Source organism: Vigna angularis, chromosome 4 (assembly GCF_016808095.1).
Source record: "Vigna angularis cultivar LongXiaoDou No.4 chromosome 4, ASM1680809v1, whole genome shotgun sequence".
In the NCBI taxonomy this organism is placed as follows: Eukaryota; Viridiplantae; Streptophyta; class Magnoliopsida; order Fabales; family Fabaceae; genus Vigna; species Vigna angularis.
In genome coordinates, this window is record NC_068973.1 from 19,836,121 (window position 1) to 19,856,880 (window position 20,760).

The 20,760-nt window shown below is 36.6% G+C and overlaps 1 protein-coding gene across 1 annotated transcript; it reads left to right on the plus strand.

The window, feature by feature from the left end:
* The first annotated feature begins 15,902 nt into the window (after positions 1–15,902).
* LOC128196353 (uncharacterized) lies at positions 15,903–16,860 on the plus strand. The gene is made up of 3 exons (XM_052876983.1): positions 15,903–16,002; positions 16,099–16,356; positions 16,723–16,860. Exons 1-3 carry the CDS (start codon positions 15,941–15,943, stop codon positions 16,805–16,807), a joined length of 405 nt encoding a protein of 134 aa, XP_052732943.1. The 5' UTR covers positions 15,903–15,940; the 3' UTR covers positions 16,808–16,860.
* Positions 16,861–20,760: the final 3,900 nt, after the last annotated feature.

The window sequence follows — 20,760 nt, forward strand, 5'->3', positions numbered from 1 at the left end:
TCTAGGTCGTCCCCTCAAGTCGTCCACCCAGGCCGACCAACCAGGCCGGCCAACCAGGTTGTCCTCTTAGGTCGTCCACCCAACATCGTCCACTGCAAACACGTCGGCAAGTGTACCGAATCGTATCAAGTAATATAAAATGGTAAGGTCAAGTATCGTATCCTAGAAGACTCACGGACTAGCAATCATGTAATACCTTAACTAATAAAGACTTAAGAACAATTTTATAGGTTTAAAATGAAAAAAACAGAAAAAGTAAATATGAATGCAATTTGATCAATTGGGGCAAAACTCAAAAGTGAATGGATGATTTTGATAATATGAGATGAGTATGTTGTTGGGGTTTAGATTTTTCATCATGCTTACTCTCATGCATACAAGAATTCATCTTCTTCATTCAATTGTTAATGTCACTTTCTAAATTACTTTAAACCCGATCCCTCAGCGAAGAAAGCCTATCCTTAATTATTAGACGACGATCCCTTGCATCCCTAATAATTAATTTTGCATTAAGAACAGAAGCTTAAGACAACCAAACCTCCTATCGTTGGGCAATATTGCTTTTGGGAGAAATTCTCCAGATCGTGGCTTCTAGGTATTTTTCAATAACAAAGAAGACCATAAAATCATGCCATGAATGATCAAAACATAACAAGCCTAGAGCAAAGGAGAAAATCCCTAATAATTAATGAAAGAAGCATATAATAATTCAAAACAAATTCAAATACATGAGAGTTTAAAGGTTACATCTTCCCTAACAACAAATTGAGTTTAGTTCTCCATAATCATGGAGAAACTAGGTGTACAATGGAATGAAAGTGATAGAAAAACCCTAGAAACTGTAGAGGAGAGCTCCTACATCCAATTCTGCCTCCAAAGAGTGAAAAAGTGTGTTTCTGCATCTCTACTGCCCTGAGATTCAAACCCTAGGACGAACACATCCTTAAATAGAGTAGAAAACAAAGTCCAAGCCAAACATGCTGGCGCTTAGTGCCCCTTTTAGGGTAGTCAGGCGCTGGTACGAGAGGAGTGGCGTTAAGAGCCCTAGAAAGGGCGCCTAGGCGGTGTGCAACACAAGGTGGATGGCGCTCAATGCCCCAGAATTGAATCAGAAATAACGGTGAAATCAACTGTTACCATCCACCTAGGTCGTCCTCCTAGGCCGTCAACCCAGGCCGTCAACCTAGGTCGTCAACCCATGTCGTCAACCTAGGTCGTCCTCCTAGGCTGACCACCCAGGCCGAATACCTAGGTCGTGCCTACTATGATCTAACACTATGGTTAGATTATTAGTGTTAATGACTCATTAAGCCCCTAATGGAGATTAAGGTGTGATTGTGCCATGATTAGACCAACGAAAGATAAAGATCCATCACAACTAGTATAAATAAGGTTCTAGGTTTGACTTTAGGATAATTATGCACATTATATGCATCCCTTGTTGTGGTAATCGGTCAATTATATTATCGACTTTAGCTTCAGAGTGCTTTTGACAAGTACCCACTCGCACGACATCGACAAGAATGAGGAAGAGCGAGCAATGTAACTTAGATTATGGAGGACCACTAAGGAACCCATCCGATCTTCAGGACAACTTGAAGTGCTTTGAGTAAGGGACCTCAATCCCTTGCCCGAAAGATTAAATAATATAATTCAAATTTTAATTCCTAGTTCTAATGTAGATTTTAGTTTGTTTTTACTTAATTTGTTTTTTCTTTAATAATTTTATGTGTAGTCCAAGTTAGTTTGGTTTCTAATTTTGATGTTCAATTTCAAATTTCTAACTAATGATTTTGTCATGTTATTTCAATGTGCACTGCACTTGAGAGGCTAAATCAAGTTTGATGAGTTTGGTGTTGTAAAGCTATGTGTAGTGAGGCTCTCGGTTAGGTTGACTAAGCTACTAGAATTGAAGTTGCCTCCAAAGTGAAAAGACACGTGACTTGTTATCAAGTTGGACCTGGAAGTTAACCGAGAACTTGCAAAAATTGGAAGGGTGACTTGGACGAGGTAGTTGGAAACTTTGAAAGTCAGAATTGTTGAACTAAGGCAATCAACACTGGCCAATTGTTTTGAGCTCATGCTGAATGGAAGACATGTTGCTTAAGTCTTAGGTTAGGGTAGTTAAGTAGTTACAAATAGTTGCCTAGGGAGTCGATTGGTTTTAGGAAGTTTAGTAACTTGTAATAACCTATATTTCCTATTTGTAAGTGTCTTTAATAGTTAGGAGTATATAAATTTAAATTTTAAACTTTTAAAAAGGGAGAACAAACAAAACGTTATTATTTTAACTTTTTCATATTTTAGTTTGAGAGCTTTTAAAGAAGTGAGAGAATTAAGATAGTGTCATGCTACATTCCAGGCTTGGGATAGTTCATTGGTGTGTTCCAGCTCTCTAATCTAACTTGTATTGTTCATTCATGTTCATTGTATTCATATTTGCATTTCCATCTTGTGCTTTAATAGTTTCTTGTTCAACTTGAATTTTTCTACAAAATGAACCAAAGACATTAGGTTTGGCTACTTGTTTCAAAATTTTGTAACTCTTATAATCTAGTAAAGGAAAACACTCTCCTTTCCACCTGAGGTCTATCACCCCTTTTCTACCTTAGGGTTGCTATTATTGTTCTACAAAAGTAGTTCAGACTCCTCTAGTAGGTCAAGCCTTGGAGAAATGTCTTACTTGTTAACTGGTAAAACATCGATCACCATGAGCCAACTTTGAGAAATCCCTCTTAAGTTGAGGCCAATCACACACAAAGCATTTGATCCTCCTTTGAAATGTATTTTGCAAGTGAGAAGGACCCACCTCAGTAGTTTGGTGTTGGGCCTGAAATAAGGTCCTTACTATTATATATTATTCTTCCCACTAGAAGACCTACCACCATATGAGAGCATCATTGTACAAGGCTATTGTTTCTCTAACATTTCTAACATTTTTTTCTTCTCAACCAAGGTAGGAAACTCAAGGATATCCATAAGATCAAACACCTTCTTCAAATCATACTTCAATCACCTCACAAACTTTCTACACCTCAATGCCTTAAAGGTAACTTGGGTGTAGAAACAAGCCACATACTCAGATTTTGTGGCATAAGCATTCTCGATCCTCTCTCGTTGCTCCAACAAAAAAAAACTCAACTTCCTTTGCAAATCTTGCACTATTTGAAAAAATACTTCTCTAGAAACCTCAATATTCTCCCAAGTGATTGTTTTAGCCCAGCCTCCATCATTTGCCTAGTTACTATCCATTAGAACTCAACCTCTACATATAGAAATTACACTGCACAAATAAGCTTCCTATCTTTAGGATAATTTGTTGCCTAATATATTTTCTCTAACTCCCTTATCTAAGAATTAGTCTGACCAAGAGTTATTTTGCCACTAAATTTATAAGGTTTGTACCTCATAAATTCATTCTAAACATGACTGCTCTTGTGGCTGACCAATAAATGGGATGGCAATCATTTTGGTAGTTGTTCTAAAGGCTTCCTACTGTTACATGTTCATTTGGTGAGCATGAGTCATCATCATGCTTTATTGTTGCATATCATTGGCCATTCTCTTTGTGACCTCCACTAGTGGATTAAGTTCATAAGGAGGTTGAGAAGAGATAGGTGGCCTACAAGATTATAAACCAAAAGGCAAACATAACATCTGATAGTTCCTCTCCATGGGTGGATTCGAGCTATGACAAGGTGTAGAAGAAAAACGAAGCAAAAGGGACAATGGAAACAACGAAAGGCTTATGAGAGTTGAAGAGGTATGCTCGGTGAAGGTGTTTAGTGTATGGTGGTGAGTCTCGATGCTTAGCTAGGATTCCTAACTAAGGAAGGGTGGCTATGTTAAGACAAAATCGTCTATGCGCCTCATGTTTTAAAACTTAATCAAATAACATTAAAATGGGATAACAATCTGAAAACAAGCTAGGGTGAAAACACAAGGCTTGGAACCTAAATCCCTAAACATAGAAATGTTACAGAAATACTTAAAATTACAATCCACAACATAAAAAAACTTTGGAAAGCAGTTAGGATCTTAGGTAATAGAAAAACATCTAGGTTAAAACACCTAGACACATGATAAAATGTTATTTGTTCCTAAAGCGCCTAAGAGAGTTGAAGTCAAACGCTTGATGCTCATTATACATAAAAGAGGTATTCAACATAACTCTCGAAAACAAAGCAGTCGAGATGATGTCTTTGAAAAAATACATTTGAAGACATTAAATATTAAAATATAGGTTTAAACCCTCCCTTGGTCCTCTAGTTTGTATAGAAATCTCAGTTCGGTCCTCGTTTTTTCATCTGTCTCAATTGGATCATATTTTTTGTAAAAATGAGCACATTGTACCATAACCGTTAAGTGGTGTGAGACGGCGTTAAATTGATATGAGCTGGAGCATAGAGAATCGGGTGATGTGTGTTGATGACTTACGTGGACTGTTTGGATTAAACAAATAGTGTTGATGTGGCATAAGTACCCTTTATTCAGTTTAGGTATATCAGAATTAGGGATTTGAAATGAGAATTGGGGATTTAATTTCGTTGTTGCGAGACGAAGCCGAGGACGAAGAACAACTCCAATCTTGAAGAAGACGAAGAGAATCCAGCCGATAGTTGACGCGACTAAGGTAAGATATTTCGTTTCGTCTTTGGTTTTCTGTTTGAACGCATAACTGTGATTTTGGTTTTACGAACATGTGCGTCTTCGACAATTGGGTTTTTGTCTTGGTCTGTAACAATTTTTATAATGATTTGTGGTCCCCATTTTGCATGTTGAATTGTTACATTGTAGTTTAGACATTGTGGTCCCGAATTTTGTTTTTTTGAATTGTTTATCAGCTGTAGTGGTCCCTTGTGTGTGAGTGTTTCATTAGTGGGGAAGTTACTTTGTTCCCTGTCCCCCTGTCTGTGTCGGTGTGAGTGTTTAGTTAGTGAGTGAGTGTTTCCGTAGTGGTAGCACTGTAATATTCGAAACATTTGTTAACCCCCATAATGTACAGGTTATAAAAGCAACTTGTTCATATGGATGAGGAACGTATTAAGGTGGTGGTCCACCATAGTGGAAATTTTGTCAGTGATGATAATGGGAAGTTTAAATTTGAAGGATAGAGAGCAGAATGGTCTTGTGATCCAGACTTGTGGAGCTATTTTGGCATAGTAGCCTCAGTCAAAGAATTAGGTCATATGGACATCAAAGAATTATGGTACGGTTTAGGAGGTCAGTATGTGGACCCAGATAGGTTAGAATTATTAACTGATGATAGGGGTGCCATGCACATGTTGAACATTGCTAGGTTAAATGATGAAGTTCATCTGTATGTGGTTCATAATATGATGGAACCAGAAATAATAGAAATGATTGATTGGGTTGGTGGTCAAGTTGATGATGAAGGTCATGTTGCAACACAAGTGGAGGAGGTTGAGGTTGTTGGTGATGGTCAACTTGGAACAGAAATGGTGGAGGGTGAGGGGGATGCCCATACTGAAGTTCAAACAGAAATGGTGGAGGGTGAGGGTGATGACCATGAGGGTGAAGGTGATGGGTATGAGGGTGATGGTGAGGATCATACTACAGTAGGATCAAAAATGGTTGAGGGTCAGGGTGATGCCCATGAGGGTGAAGGTGATGGGTATGAGGTTGATGGTGAGGAGCATAGTGATGTTGGTGCAAAAATGGTTGAGGGTGAGGGTGATGCCCATGAGGGTGATGGTCAGGATGTTGATGTCCATGAGGTTGAGGATGGTGAGGTCCATCATGTAGAGGAAGCTGAGGTACATGATGTAGATGACTTTGAGCTAGAGGATTTAGGAGAGGATGATGATGTAGAGGACAGTGAGGGTGATGATGTACATGAGGTAGAGACTGAGGACGAAGATGTAGATGTCAGTGAAGGAAGTCTAATTGATGTCAGCGTGCATTATGACATTGGGACTTGTAAAGGAAATGTGGGAGAACAAGCTTCCAGTGCATTACTTCAGTCTGAACGGTCAACAGATAATGAATTTATTCATGATGTCTGTGGGTTGTCTGAAAATGAGTGGTTATCAGAGGAGCTGATTAGTGGATCAGATAGTGAGGACAATGATGGGTCCACTAAGATAAGGTTTCCCACTTTTAGTATGCCTAAAACATTGTGTTGGCAAAAATCAACTATGAAGTTTTGATGATGAACAGAGTTGCACAAGTCAAGACAAATTGAAGATTTATGTATTTTTATAAAGCTTTTGTAATAATCAAAGTTGATGAAGTAGTACTCACAAATGTATTAGGACTGATTATTGTAATTTACATTTAAATGCTGTTGAGTTTCGTCCTCATTCTGTTTTAATCGATTAAACCTAGTTTTAATCGATTAAAACCGAGGCTGGCCCTGAAAACCTAAGTGCCACTGGAATAATCGATTAAAGTGTATAATAATCGATTAGCTAATCGATTAATCCTGAGAATAATCGATTAACACTGACCGTTGGGGATTTCAGATTTGAAAAACTAGCCGTTGTATTCATTTTAATCGATTAATACTTATGTTAATCGATTAAATGCATTAGATGGCCCGTTTTCGAAGAATGGAAGGGTATTAGGTTGAGTCTATAAATTGGCTCACTTTTTCTCTCATAAACAACTCTTCCCCTGTGCTAAAGATCTCTGAATTCTTTGAGAACTCTGTGAATTTGCTGAAGCTAAGGAAACTCTTGTCTGCAAAGTCCTGAAGTGGTACTGTGGTGACAGAGGAATAGCTTGTTCATCCTTGGTGTGTCTGAGGAAGTGTCTGGAAGAGATTCATCCTTCGTGAAGCATTCGAAGGAGGTGGTCATCCTTTGTGAAGATTCAAAGGAGGTGTAAGTTCATCTCTTGTGGTTTCAAGAGAGGTGGTAATTTCTAAACTATTACAAATTGTTTTTCTGTGTGACTAATATTTGTAACTGTTTTGTGATAGTGAAAAAGGTTTATCTTGTTTGAGATAAGCGACTGGACGTAGGATCCTAGTGATCTGAACCATGATAAAATCACCTGTGCAATTTTTCTCTTTCCCTTACTCTGTTATTTACATTCAATTATCTGCTTAGTAAGAAAGAATTAAGAGAAAAATATTAAAAAGGCAAAATAAAAGTATATAACCAATTCACCCCCCCTCTTGGTTTGTTACCACGCTAATAATTCCGCTGCAGCGATTCTAACAATTGGCATCAGAGCTTGCTTTGATAGTCATTCAAATGGCAGGATCACATCAAACCTTTGCAGAGGGTGCATCAATCAATAGACCCCCACTATTCACAGGTGAGAACTATGCATTCTGGAAGGTAAGAATGCAAATATTTATTGAATCTATTGATTGTGAAATTTGGGATGTTATTGCATATGGTTCTTCTGTTCCTACTAACAATATACAGGAACCAAAGCCCCGTGGTCAATGGACCATTGAAGAAAAGAAAAGATTTCAGAATGACGTTAAAGCTCGGAATATTATTGCATCAGCATTGACTGTTGATGAGTTCTACAGGGTTTCTGTCTGCAAAACTGCTCAAGAAATGTGGGACGTGCTCAGAGTAACACATGAAGGAACAGATGACGTAAAGAGGGCAAGAAAGAATTCCCTAATTCAAGAATATGAAATGTTCCGGATGAAGCAAGGAGAAACAATTTCTGACGTTCAAAAACGCTTCACCAACATTGTCAATCATCTCATTGGACTAGGTAAGTCATTTGATACTGATGAACTAAACATTAAAATCTTAAAGTCTTTAGACAGGTCGTGGCAACCTAAGGTGACTGCAATCTCGGAGTCACAAAACCTCAACACCATGACTATGGCAGCACTATTTGGAAAGTTGAGGGAACATGAATTAGATCTTGGAAGACTTGATGAAGAAGAAGCAAAAGCCAAAACCAACAAGAAGAGTTTGGCATTAAAATCAGAGGTTGAAAGAAGCAAAGGTAAATCGGAAGATGAAGACTCAGACGAAGAGGAAAACTTAAGCCTCGTGATCAAAAGATTAAACAAATTCATGAAGTCTAAAGGTAAAGGAAGGTTTAGGTACGAAAAGAAAGATAATCATGCATCTTCCTCAAATTATCGATGCTACAGTTGTGGAGAAAAGGGGCATCTAAAGGCAGACTGCCCAAATCAGAAGAAAGGTGAAGACAAAAAGGAGAAAAGATTCTTCAAGAAAAAGAAAGCATACATTGCATGGGAAGACGATAATGAGTCCATTTCAGATTCAAGCGATTCAGATGAAGAAGCTAACATCTGTTTAATGGCAGATGATGATAATGTCAGCCAAGTAAGTAGCTCACATTATTCTGATAATAATAGTCAAGTTGATGAAGATGAATTGCATGAAACATATGCTGCATTGTTAATTGAATCTGAAAAATTAAATGTTTCTCATAAAAAGCTGAAAAAGGATTTTAAAAATTTAAAATCTGAATTTGACAACCTTCTTGAAGAAAATAAAAATTTGAAGTTTACTTCTGAAAATCTCACTAAGTTAAATGATGCCTTGAAAACTGAATTTTCAAATTCATCTGAAGAAAACAGAAGTTTGAAAAATAAATTTTTATATCAAGCAGAAGAAATCAGGAATTTGAAAAGTAAAGTGTTATATTATGAAAAAGAAAAATATGTTGCTAATAATGAATGTGAGTCTTGCATACAATTCAAATATTTTTCTGAACAAACAACCTTAGGAGAATGTAGCAAAAATAATGAAAACAAGGTTGTTAAAAATGAGTATGTTCCTAAAATTAAAAACAAACAGAATAATAGAACCCGTAGAATATGGGTAGAAAAAGGAACAACTCATGGGAACACAAACGTTGTATCATGCTTTTATTGTATGAAAAAAGGTCATACTTCAAACAAATGTAAAATTAAGCATTATGGTGTTCCCTAGTGGTAGATATGTTTGGGTTGCTAAATAATTTGAATCTAACCCAAAAGGACCCATACAAAGAAGTTGGGTACCTAAAATAGCTTGTTTGTTCCTTTCTTTTGCAGGTATTACAAAAATCAAGAAAAGTCATGTGGTGTCTCGATAGTGGTTGCTCAAAACACATGACAGGAGACATAACAAAATTTACAAACTTTAAAGAAAAGGAACAAGGCTTTGTTACCTATGGTGACAACAACAAAGGAAGAATTCTTGGAAAAGGGGATATAGGAAGCAAAGACACCTTGATGATCAAAGACGTACTATATGTAGAAGGACTGAGGCATAACTTAATTAGCATCAGTTAACTGTGCGACAAAGGATTCAAGGTAACTTTTGAGAAGAATTCTTGCACTATTTTTAAGAGTGATTCTTCTGAAATTGCTTTAAAAGGAGTTAGACATAATAATATTTATCTAATTGATTTAGAAAACGTATTAAATAAAAATATTTCATGTTTAGTTGTTAAAGAGGAAAACCCATGGTTGTGGCACAGGCGTGCTGCTCATATACATATGCAACAACTTAACAAACTAGTATCTAGAGAACTAGTAATTGGTTTACCAAAATTAAAGTTTGTAAAAGATAAATTATGTGATGCATGTCAAAAGGGGAAACAAGTTAAAAATTCCTTTCATTCAAAAAATATTGTTTCTACTTTAAAATCTTTAGAACTTTTACATTTGGATTTATTTGGTCCTTCAAGGACAAAAAGTTTTGGTGGAAACTATTATGCTTTAGTTATTGTTGATGATTTTTCAAGATATACTTGGACCCTGTTTCTCACTCTTAAGAGTGAAGCTTTTAAAGAATTTAAGAAGTTTGCTATTTTAATTCAAAATGAAAAGGATTTAAGAATAAAAGCTATTAGAAGTGACCATGGTGGTGAATTTCAAAATGAATTATTTGAAAATTTTTGTGAAGAACATGGTATTTCTCATAACTTTTCTTCGCCTAGAACTCCCCAACAGAATGGAGTAGTAGAAAGAAAGAATAGATCATTAGAGGAACTTGCTCGTACTATGTTAAATGAAAATAATGTTCCTAAACAATTTTGGGCTGATGCTGTAAGTACTGCTTGCTATGTTTTAAACAGAATGTTAATTCGACCTATTTTAAAACGTACTCCTTATGAACTTTTCAAAAATAGAAAACCAAATGTTTCCCATTTAAAAATCTTTGGATGCAAATGCTATGTTTTAAACAATGGAAAACAGAATTTGGGAAAATTTGATTCAAAAGCTGATGAAGGAATTTTTCTTGGATATTCTTTAACTAGCAAAGCATATAGAGTCTTTAATAGAAATCTGCTTACAATAGAAGAATCCATACATGTTACTTTTGATGAAATTGTGGACCTTGAGGCAAAACCTCTTGAGTCAGAAAAATTTGATGCAGGAACAAGTGAAAATTCATCAAAGGAGACAAACGAAGAAAAGAATAATGACGATCCTCAAGATAAAGACTTAAATAAAATATGGCAACAACCTAAAGGATTATCTTTGGACAACATAATTGGCGATATCACACAAGGGGTAAACACAAGAAGTAATATTGCAAATTATTGTATGAATGTTGCTTTTGTGTCACATATTGAACCAAAGAACTTTAAAGAAGCCCTTCAAGATGAAAAATGGTGTATCGCAATGCAAGAAGAACTCAACCAGTTTGAAAGAAATCAAGTATGGGAATTAATTCCCAGAAAAGACACTCATCAAGTAATTGGAACTAAATGGGTGTTCAGAAACAAACTGGATGAAGAAGGAAACATAACCAAGAATAAAGCTAGGCTTGTCGCAAAAGGATATAGTCAAGAAGAAGGTATAGATTATGATGAGACATACGCTCCAGTTGCCAGGTTAGAGGCAATACGCCTACTTCTTGCTTATGCATCTATGATGAAATTTAAATTATTTCAAATGGATGTTAAAAGTGCTTTTCTAAACGGTTATATCAAAGAAGATGTATTTGTTGAACAAGCACCTGGTTTTGAAGATTTTAAAAACCCAAATCACATCTACAAATTAAAGAAAGCATTATATGGCTTAAAACAGGCACCTAGATCTTGGTATGAACGTCTGAGCAATTTTCTGGTAGAAAATGATTTCAACAGAGGAAAAATTGATTCAACCTTATTCATTAAAAAGAATGGAAAACATTTTCTACTTGTTCAAGTATACGTAGATGACATTATTTTTGGTTCATCTAACGCAACTCTCTGCGAGAATTTTGCTAAGTCCATGCAGGGAGAATTTGAGATGTCAATGATGGGAGAACTTACTTTCTTCCTCGGACTTCAAATCAAACAAATGGAGGAAGGAACCTTTATATCTCAAACCAAGTATTGTAGGGAAATTCTTAAAAAGTTTGCGATGGACAATGCCAAAGAAGAATCAACCCCCATGGGGACATCCTGCTACTTAGACAAAGATGAGACAGGTAAAGAGGTAATCCAGACCAAATACAGAGGTATGATTGGCTCTTTATTATATCTCACTACTAGTAGACCTGACATCATGCAAAGTGTATGTGTGTGTGCTAGGTTTCAGTCAAGCCCTAGGGAGTCTCATCTCACTGCTGTAAAACGTATCTTTAAATATCTTAAGGGGACAACATCCTTTGGGTTATGGTATCCTTCAGGCGCTGCACCTAGTCTTGTAGGATTTTCTGATGCTGATTATGGAGGCTGTAAAATAGATAAGAAAAGCACCAGTGGAACCTGTCACTTTTTCGGTAGCTCCTTAGTCTCTTGGCACTCTAAGAAACAAGCCTGTGTAGCCTTGTCAACCACTGAAGCTGAATATATTGCTGCGGGTAGTTGTTGTGCACAAATCTTATGGATGAAACAACAATTAGAAGACTACGGTATTCATTTGGATCATATTCCGCTTAAGTGTGATAACACCAGTTCCATAAAACTCACCAAAAATCCCATCATGCATTCTAGAACCAAGCATATAGAAATTAGGCATCATTTTATTAGAGACCATGTCCAAAAAGGTGATTGTGAAATGGAGTTTATAGATTCTAAGCATCAATTAGCGGACATTTTCACCAAAGCTTTGCCCAAGGATAGATTTTTTGAGCTTAGGAGAGATCTTGGAATATTAGAAATAGTAAAATAGGCATATTTGGAATTAATCTTGCATTTTTCGCTGGTTAACGCATTTAATCTGCTTGCAAATCGATTAAAAACGCTACCTATAGATTTGCGACTGGATTAATCGATTAATCCAAGTATTAATCGATTACATAATCGATTAAAACTTCCTTTAATCGATTAAATACGCTCCAGACAATTTTTTTTAAAAAAAAAAAAAAAAAAAAAATTTTCGAAATCTAGCCGTTGCCAACGGCCATATTCTCCAAATCTAACCGTTGGGACACGTTTTTTAAGCTTATATATACACCCTTTGGTCCCCATTTTCATTACTTGAACAAACTTTAAGCCTATTTCTTCTACTTTCTCTCTTCTTTCACCCAAACCCTTGCCTTTCCTTTATTTCAATGGCTGAATCTTCAAGAAGGAGGAGAAGAAGAACCAGTGCTGTTTCGGAGAATCCTGTTCCAACAAGAGATGCTACCGTAGAAGGGTGGCTCTCCGATGAAGCAGATCAACTATCTTTCTCACGATTCTGGAAGGAAAGGAAGCTGATCAAGCAAAAATTCATTGATCTATCCTGGTATATATCTTACAACTTTTCCTTCCCAAATCTCATCATTGAACAAGGAGTTCAACACCTTATGGAACTCCGTGGAAGGTATTATCCGGATCTCGTTCGCACTTTCTATTACAATTTAAAGATCCGGGATGGGGTGTTTCAAACAAGAGTAAAAGGTGTAGACATTGTCTTGGACAATGACATTTGGACTAATGTTGCAAAAGTCCCTGTCTTAGAGCATTCTCAAACTATCCCAGATGACTTTGCACAATTCAACAAGATAGCGGTCTACCAGTCCTTTCTCCGCAATCCTCGTCAGCACAATGCGCGTCTTTTCCTTGCAAGTGGACTCAAGATGGAAGAACGTCTCCTGCACTACCTCATTGTCTGGATTTTGTGCCCTAGAGGATCCAATCATGCCCAATGCTCTGAGACTGATCTCATCATCATGTACGGTATTCTTCAGAGCATTCCTCTCAATTGGCCTCATCTGATTAAGACAATTATGTACAAGGCCAAAAGGTTAGATGTAGCCCCTCTTCCATATCCTCTCCTAGTTTCCCAAATCTGTGTGGTCAAAGGAGTGGATATCACCAATGAAAACCATGAGACTGTCCTCCCTGGTCATAAGGTTGGAGATAATTCCCTAAGACAAATGGGTTTTATCAAACAGGGACAATCTTACATACATCCAGAGGATGCTATTGAGGGCAATGAAGATGAAGCTGAAGATATTCCAATGCCTGATCCCACAAATGTTGCTGGCCCATCTCAAGTCCATGAGGAATATAGTCTAGAAAGTCTCTCTAGACAAATGACTGAGATGACTCGCCTTCAAACTGAGATGATGAACATCCAAAACATTCGCCATGAAGAAATTTGTACTCATCTCCGAAATTTAGACACTAGGGTTTCTGGTTTAGAGCAACATCTTCTTAATGATGAAAGTGATGAATTCTAGGGCTTATTTGCTTGTCTTGTTTGTTTGGTTTTATGATTATGTGCCTCCTTAATAAAAAGTGTTGTTTATTTCATCTTTCAATATGCCTTATCTCTTTTTATTTAGGGGGAGCACGCATTTTTTTTTCTTCTAATCAAAAAAAGGGGGAGAAGAAAGTTTAAAATTATTATTTTCTATTAATCTCTCTTTTTATGAGTTGTGACTGTTTCAGATTATTAAAAAGCTTTAAACTCAGAGGAATTTTTGATCATCATCAAAAAGGGGGAGAATGTTGGCAAAAATCAACTATGAAGTTTTGATGATGAACAGAGTTGCACAAGTCAAGACAAATTGAAGATTTATGTATTTTTATAAAGCTTTTGTAATAATCAAAGTTGATGAAGTAGTACTCACAAATGTATTAGGACTGATTATTGTAATTTACATTTAAATGCTGTTGAGTTTCGTCCTCATTCTGTTTTAATCGATTAAACCTAGTTTTAATCGATTAAAACCGAGGCTGGCCCTGAAAACCCAAGTGCCACTGGAATAATCGATTAAAGTGTATAATAATCGATTAGCTAATCGATTAATCTTGAGAATAATCGATTAACACTGACCGTTGGGGATTTCAGATTTGAAAAACTAGCCGTTGTATTCATTTTAATCGATTAATACTTATGTTAATCGATTAAATGCGTTAGATGGCCCGTTTTCGAAGAATGGAAGGGTATTAGGCTGAGTCTATAAATTGGCTCACTTTTTCTCTCATAAACAACTCTTCCCTTGTGCTAAAGATCTCTGAATTCTTTGAGAACTTTGTGAATTTGCTGAAGCTAAGGAAACTCTTGTCTGCAAAGTCCTGAAGTGGTACTGTGGTGACAGAGGAATAGCTTGTTCATCCTTGGTGTGTCTGAGGAAGTGTCTGGAAGAGATTCATCCTTCGTGAAGCATTCGAAGGAGGTGGTCATCCTTTGTGAAGATTCAAAGGAGGTGTAAGTTCATCTCTTGTGGTTTCAAGAGAGGTGGTAATTTCTAAACTATTACAAATTGTTTTTCTGTGTGACTAATATTTGTAACTGTTTTGTGATAGTGAAAAAGGTTTATCTTGTTTGAGATAAGCGACTGGACGTAGGATCCTAGTGATCTGAACCAGGATAAAATCACCTGTGAAATTTTTCTCTTTCCCTTACTCTGTTATTTACATTCAATTATCTGCTTAGTAAGAAAGAATTAAGAGAAAAATATTAAAAAGGCAAAATAAAAGTATATAACCAATTCACCCCCCCTCTTGGTTTGTTACCACGCTAATAATTCCGCTGCAGCGATTCTAACACATTGGTGGGTTATAAATGGGAAGTAGGAACCTATTTTGCTGAGAAAAATGAATTCTCAGATGCCATAAGGACTTATGCACTAAGTAATGGGAGAAGTTTAAAATTTATTAAGTATGACAAGAAAAGGATTTCTGTCAAGTGCTTGGGTGGAAGAGGAAATTGTAAATGGTATGCGTATTGTTCCTTTAAGACTGATGTCAGTGCATGACAACTGAGAAAAGTGTTTGATGTTCACAACTGTAGTAGAGATTTCAATGTAAAGTTGATGACTTCAAAGTGGTTGAGTCAAAGGATGGAGAAAACTGTGAGAGAAAATCCTACAATGAAGGTCATGGACATTAGGGACAAAGTTACTAGGAAATGGAATGTAGGAATTTCAAGAAATATGGCTTTTAGGGCAAGAGCAATGGCAAAACATAAGGTTGAAGGATCATTCAAAGATCAATACAAAAGACTTCACGATTATGGTCATGAGCTGCTGAAAACAAATCCAGGTACAACAGTACAAATTAAAGTTGATAACAGTAATGGTGAGGTCATATTCCAAAGATTTTATGCATGCTTGAAGGCATGCAAGGATAGCTTCATTTGTTGTAGACCTATTATTGGCTTGGATGGATGCTTTCTCAAAAGCAAGTATGGAGGGGAGTTACTAACAGCAGTGGGAAGAGATGGAAACGACCAAATGTTGCCCATAGCATATGCTATTGTTGAGGTAGAAAATAAAGACTCCTGGACTTGGTTCTTGGAGCACCTTATTGAGGACCTTGGTGGGGCACCTGTATGTGCAGGATGCACATTTATTTCAGACCAACAAAAGGTGAGTCAATTTTCAATATCTTGTACATATAACTGAATATTTTTATTAAACAAATGTTAATTAAAATATCTTGAATATGTCAGGGTCTTTTGCCAGCTAGCAAAGATCTTCTACCTGGTGTAGAACAAAGATTTTGTGTTAGGCATTTATATTCAAACTTCAGAAAAAAATTTCCTGGAAAAAACCTTAAACGTCTCATGTGGCGGGCAGCAACAGCCACACACCCACAACAATGGGAGGTTGAAATGAGGAATATTAAAGACATCAATTTAGACGCATTTAAATATCTGCTTGCCATCCCACCTAGGTATGTATTACGTCTTCCAGTGTATTAAGTCTTATAATTATTTACATATTGGCTTGCCATGACACATACTTGACTAGTTATATTCACTTATCCAAGGTTTTGGTCAAGATCTAGATTCACTTCTAGATCACAATGTGACACTCTTGTGAACAACATGTGTGAGGGCTTTAATAGTGTGCTAGTTGATAGTAGGTCTAAGCCTATTATTAGCATGTTAGAAGACATAAGGGTTTACATAATGAAGAGATGGGCTGCCAACAGGACAAAGATCACATCATATCAAGGTTCAATCTGTCCCAAGGTTTTTAACAGATTTCAGAAGGAGTCCTGGTTAACTAGATATTGGTTACCAAGGTAACTTTTATGATGTGTCTTTCCATTCATGTTAACTTTGTTTCCATTTATAGTGATCCATCTAATTGTGTTTTGAATTGTGTATTACATACAGGTGGTTAAGAGAAAAATTATTTGAAGTGAAACATCTTTCAGAATTTGGTGAGCAATTTGTTGTGAATGTTGATAACATGGACTGCACATGTAGAAAATGGGCAATTACTGGCATCCCGTGTACTCATGCCATCACTACAATGAAATTTTTGAATATAAATGCAGAAGAATACATTGGGCATTGGTTTAGGAAGTCTACTTATGAAGAGACTTACAACACAATAATTAACCCTATCAATGGACAACATGTGTGGGATGTTACACCCTATTCAGATATATTACCACCAAAGAAGAGGACAATGCCAGGAAGACCCAAGAAGAAACGAAGACTAGAGGATTGGGAGTTGAAGAAGAATAACAGTGAATTAAGAAAGGGTGGGCATAGGAAAAGATGTGCCATCTGCAAAGAACTTGGACACAACAGAAAAGGTTGTCCACAAAGACCTCCAACAGTAGAGGTTCCTACTGCCCAATCTGTACAAGTCACCCAACCTCCAGCAACAGATGTTCCTATTACTCACCAATGATCTAATGTACTGAACTTATTTATATGATGTATTGTTATGATGTATTTTGAACACAGTCTGCACTGAACTTATTTGCTCTATCAATTTGAACAAAGTCTGTTATGATGTATTGTTATAATGTATTTTGGATATGTAAGACAATGTTGTTATCATTTTGAACAGCTTCTGTTATGATGTAAGACAATGTTATCAAAAAGTGATTATTGCCCAATTTCGTTATCACTCATCAACTTTATTGGTCATTGCTTTATGATGTTTCTCATTTACAGTCATGATTTTGCTTTATGATTATTCCACTTAAAGTAACAATATAATTAAATGAAATTAAATGACACACATTATCACTGTAATAACTCACCTTCATTAATAAAACACACATTACATATAAGCCAAGTTTCAAGTCTGATCACAGATGACACAACATCAACCAACTTTGACCAACATTGCTAATACAATTACATTCAAAACAAATATGACAAAGATCATCCCTACTAACAATTTCAACCACTTATCCAACTTAACTAAACGTTTCTCTATAAAACCCAGTCTGATCTTTTCACCATATGTTTCTTCCATTTGCAACACACTGTCTTCCATGCTCCACACACCCACTTCTTCATTTCTTACACTACTAGTCCTTTCTTCTACATTCAGCCCATTTCCTTCATTTCCTTCGTCAATGCACCACTTGAAGAAGTTGCAACCAACCAATTCTCCACTCCCACCCTATTCAACAACAACACAAACTCCTTCGTCAAAACCCAAATAAATAGACATAGATTTATGGTTATATCAAACTCACCTTGAAGTTAGGGCAACCCCAGAATTTTTTCCCCTTGTTTTTAGGGGTTCTCGCAATACGAAACACTGCATTCTGACCACAGAGGCATGTTGGTTTTGCATCATACCTCCACACACTGCCACTTCTGTGTTGCATGGTCGAACCCAAACATTTGCAAGAGGAAGATGAACGAGACATCCTTACCACCACCTCAACACCACAGTGCTTGCCCAACACGTAAGACAGCAGGTGTGCTTCGCCAAGACGAAACACGAAAGACGTTCCTCCTCTCCTTCCCCAACATAAAAATATACTTTGGATGAGAGGGGATGCCCTTAAATGTTAGGGCTTCGTAGGCTACCTAGATAAAACACAACACACATTCAATTTTAGTGCACAATGCCACGTCGCTAAATGAAAAAATCCAGCTCATATCAATTTAACGTCGTCTCACACCACTTAACGGTTATGGTACAATGTGCTCATTTTTACAAAAAATATGATCCAATTGAGACAGATGAAAAAACGAGGACTGAACCGAGATTTCTATACAAACTAGAGGACCAAGGGAGGGTTTAAACCTAAAATATAAAAAGAAAGCTTAAACAAGCTAAACACCATTTGTCTAACAAGATATAAAATCAAAAGAAGCATTTACTTGACTAAACGATGCCAATAAGCTTAAACAATACTTCGTGCAATGATGAAGTCTGTATACAACGCTTGATATCTTTAGAAAAGAGCTTAATTATTAAAAGCTACCTAACGATAGGAAATCAAAAAGCACTTTGTTGTTTCGAGCAAATATTAAATGACATTAAATGCTCAACGTTCAAAAACACAAAAGTGATATGAAAAGAAATATCTGCTGCATGCACAATTTACTTTACTCTTTGCAGATAAGCTATTCTACACACATCCATAGAGCTACAAATCAAATATCAAAAGTGGACGTTAGAAACAAAGGAGATATTAACAGAATGATCTTCACTTGAAGCCATACCTAAAAAGAACATACACCGTACTTCAAGAAAAATATTGAAAAAGCATGCCAACTTCCACAAGTTGACTTACTTAACGACTATTGTACAAAGAAGAAAGAAAAAGCACGAGTATCAAAGAAAAAAGCTCAGTCTAACGGAAAAATATTCATGAAGCCTTTAAATAGAATAACTTTCGAAAGAAAAATCAAGAGGATAACTTAAGAGGATAGTCAAGCGAGAAGTTTACAATGAAACATTCATCATACAAGCATTCAAGAGAGAAGAAAAGAAATAGCTAAAGAAAAAGAATACATCTGAGTTGAAGAAAAGAAGCACAGAAGAGAAGAGCAAAAGAGTTCAAGCTTCACTGTTGTATTGCTTACTGTTGTGAGAGAAAAGAGAGAAACATCTACGAGTGTTTAGACTTCTTTGTATTGTAATAACATTTTTTCTGCGAGAGATATAGTCTGAACTACTTGTAAGCAATCATTGATTGCAATTATGAACAGAATTAAAATACTTGCAATTGAACTCAGTTTGTATTGAGGAATCTTAGCAAGGTTGCTAAGTACTAGGAGTGGTTCGAATACTGAAAAGAAATCTCGGTTAAGGTTGTTGAGTACCTAGAGTGGTGCGAATACTCAAAGGAAATCTCGACTAAGGTTGTTGAGTACCAGGAGTAGTGCAAATACCCAAAGGAAACCTCGACTAGGGTTATTGAGTACCACGAGTGGTGCGAATACTCAAAGAAAATCTTGGCTAGGGTTGTTGAGTATCAGGTGATGCCAATAGTCAAAGGAAATCTCAGCTAGGGTTGTTGAGTACCAAGAGTGGTGCTAATACTCAGAGACCAGGAGTGGTACTAATGCTCATTTCTAATCATGTGAAGATTATAGTGGAATCCTCTCAGGAGGAGATTGGACATAACTTAGTTGGAGCAAACCGGTATAAAAACACTTGTGCAATTATCTCTTCTATTATCTAAACGATCCTCTTTCAAAAACTCGCAGTTATGCTTTAATTCCTAAGACAAGAAACTTCCAAGCTAACGGGTCATCTTTCATAAATGAAGTTCTTACAAAACATTATAGGATATATTCTGAATAACACGTCAACAACTACTATCATTTATTCATATTTATCATGTCGAGCGTCTAAGCTTTTAAAAGAAAATTTCAGAGCTCGATAACGTGCTATATCGGAAGGGTTGCGAAAAGTTTTCTGTTAACATTATTCAACCCTCCCCCTTCTAGTGTTTTTCAAGTAGTTCAGGCTAGAGGAGGCTCAGGTCTCTCTTTGGCTGCTGGTTGTGAGAAGAATGAGTGTTGGAGTGATCTCAAGAATATGTTATTACACATAAAGTCGAAGTTATTAAAAAAGGGTAGGGTAGGTGAATTCATAGATTGATTCATGCCACTATACAATGCATAACTACAATCCTAACGATCAGGCGTGAAAATTAGACCAAGTGCCACGTAATTCAGCACGTTAATAATGCATAAATCATATGGGAAATGAGTTTTACGTGCACGTGTTGAACATGACGTGCACACTGAGTGTGCTAGGTTATAGGTTGAGCGTCGCTTCACTAGGCGAGACTCCTCTTGCGTTGAGCGAGTGTTTCTTGGTCGAAGTGAGGAAATTATTCATTCCTCCTTCCTTTGATGCATATTCACTTCCTTTTTGGAGCTTCCTCATCATCCTACGAGTGATGGGTCCTTGAATGGAATCTAGGTTTGGGCCTAAGTCATCATCCCCTTCGTCTTAAATAGGATTTGTCCTTAAATATGGAGGATCATCTTCAACCTCAAAATTCCCTACAAAAGGACGTAGATCAATAACATTAAAAGTAGCATCAACTCCATAATCCTTAAGAAGGTTTAATCGATATGTATTGTCATTGACCATCCTAAGAATTTTTTGAACGAACCATCTCTTCTAGGGTTAAGTTTGGACTTTCTTTGGTTTGGAAATCTATCTTTTCTTAGATGAAGCCAAACTAAATCCCCTTCATTGAAGA

Excerpts from the sequence above, each read along its gene's own strand:
- LOC128196353 (XM_052876983.1), top strand. The coding sequence starts at position 15,941 with ATGAGGAATATTAAAGACATCAATTTAGACGCATTTAAATATCTGCTT. Across the intron at positions 16,003-16,098 it reads CTGCTTGCCATCCCACCTAG|GTTTTGGTCAAGATCTAGAT; the intron begins GTATGTATTACG and ends CACTTATCCAAG. Across the intron at positions 16,357-16,722 it reads ACTAGATATTGGTTACCAAG|ATATATTACCACCAAAGAAG; the intron begins GTAACTTTTATG and ends CACCCTATTCAG.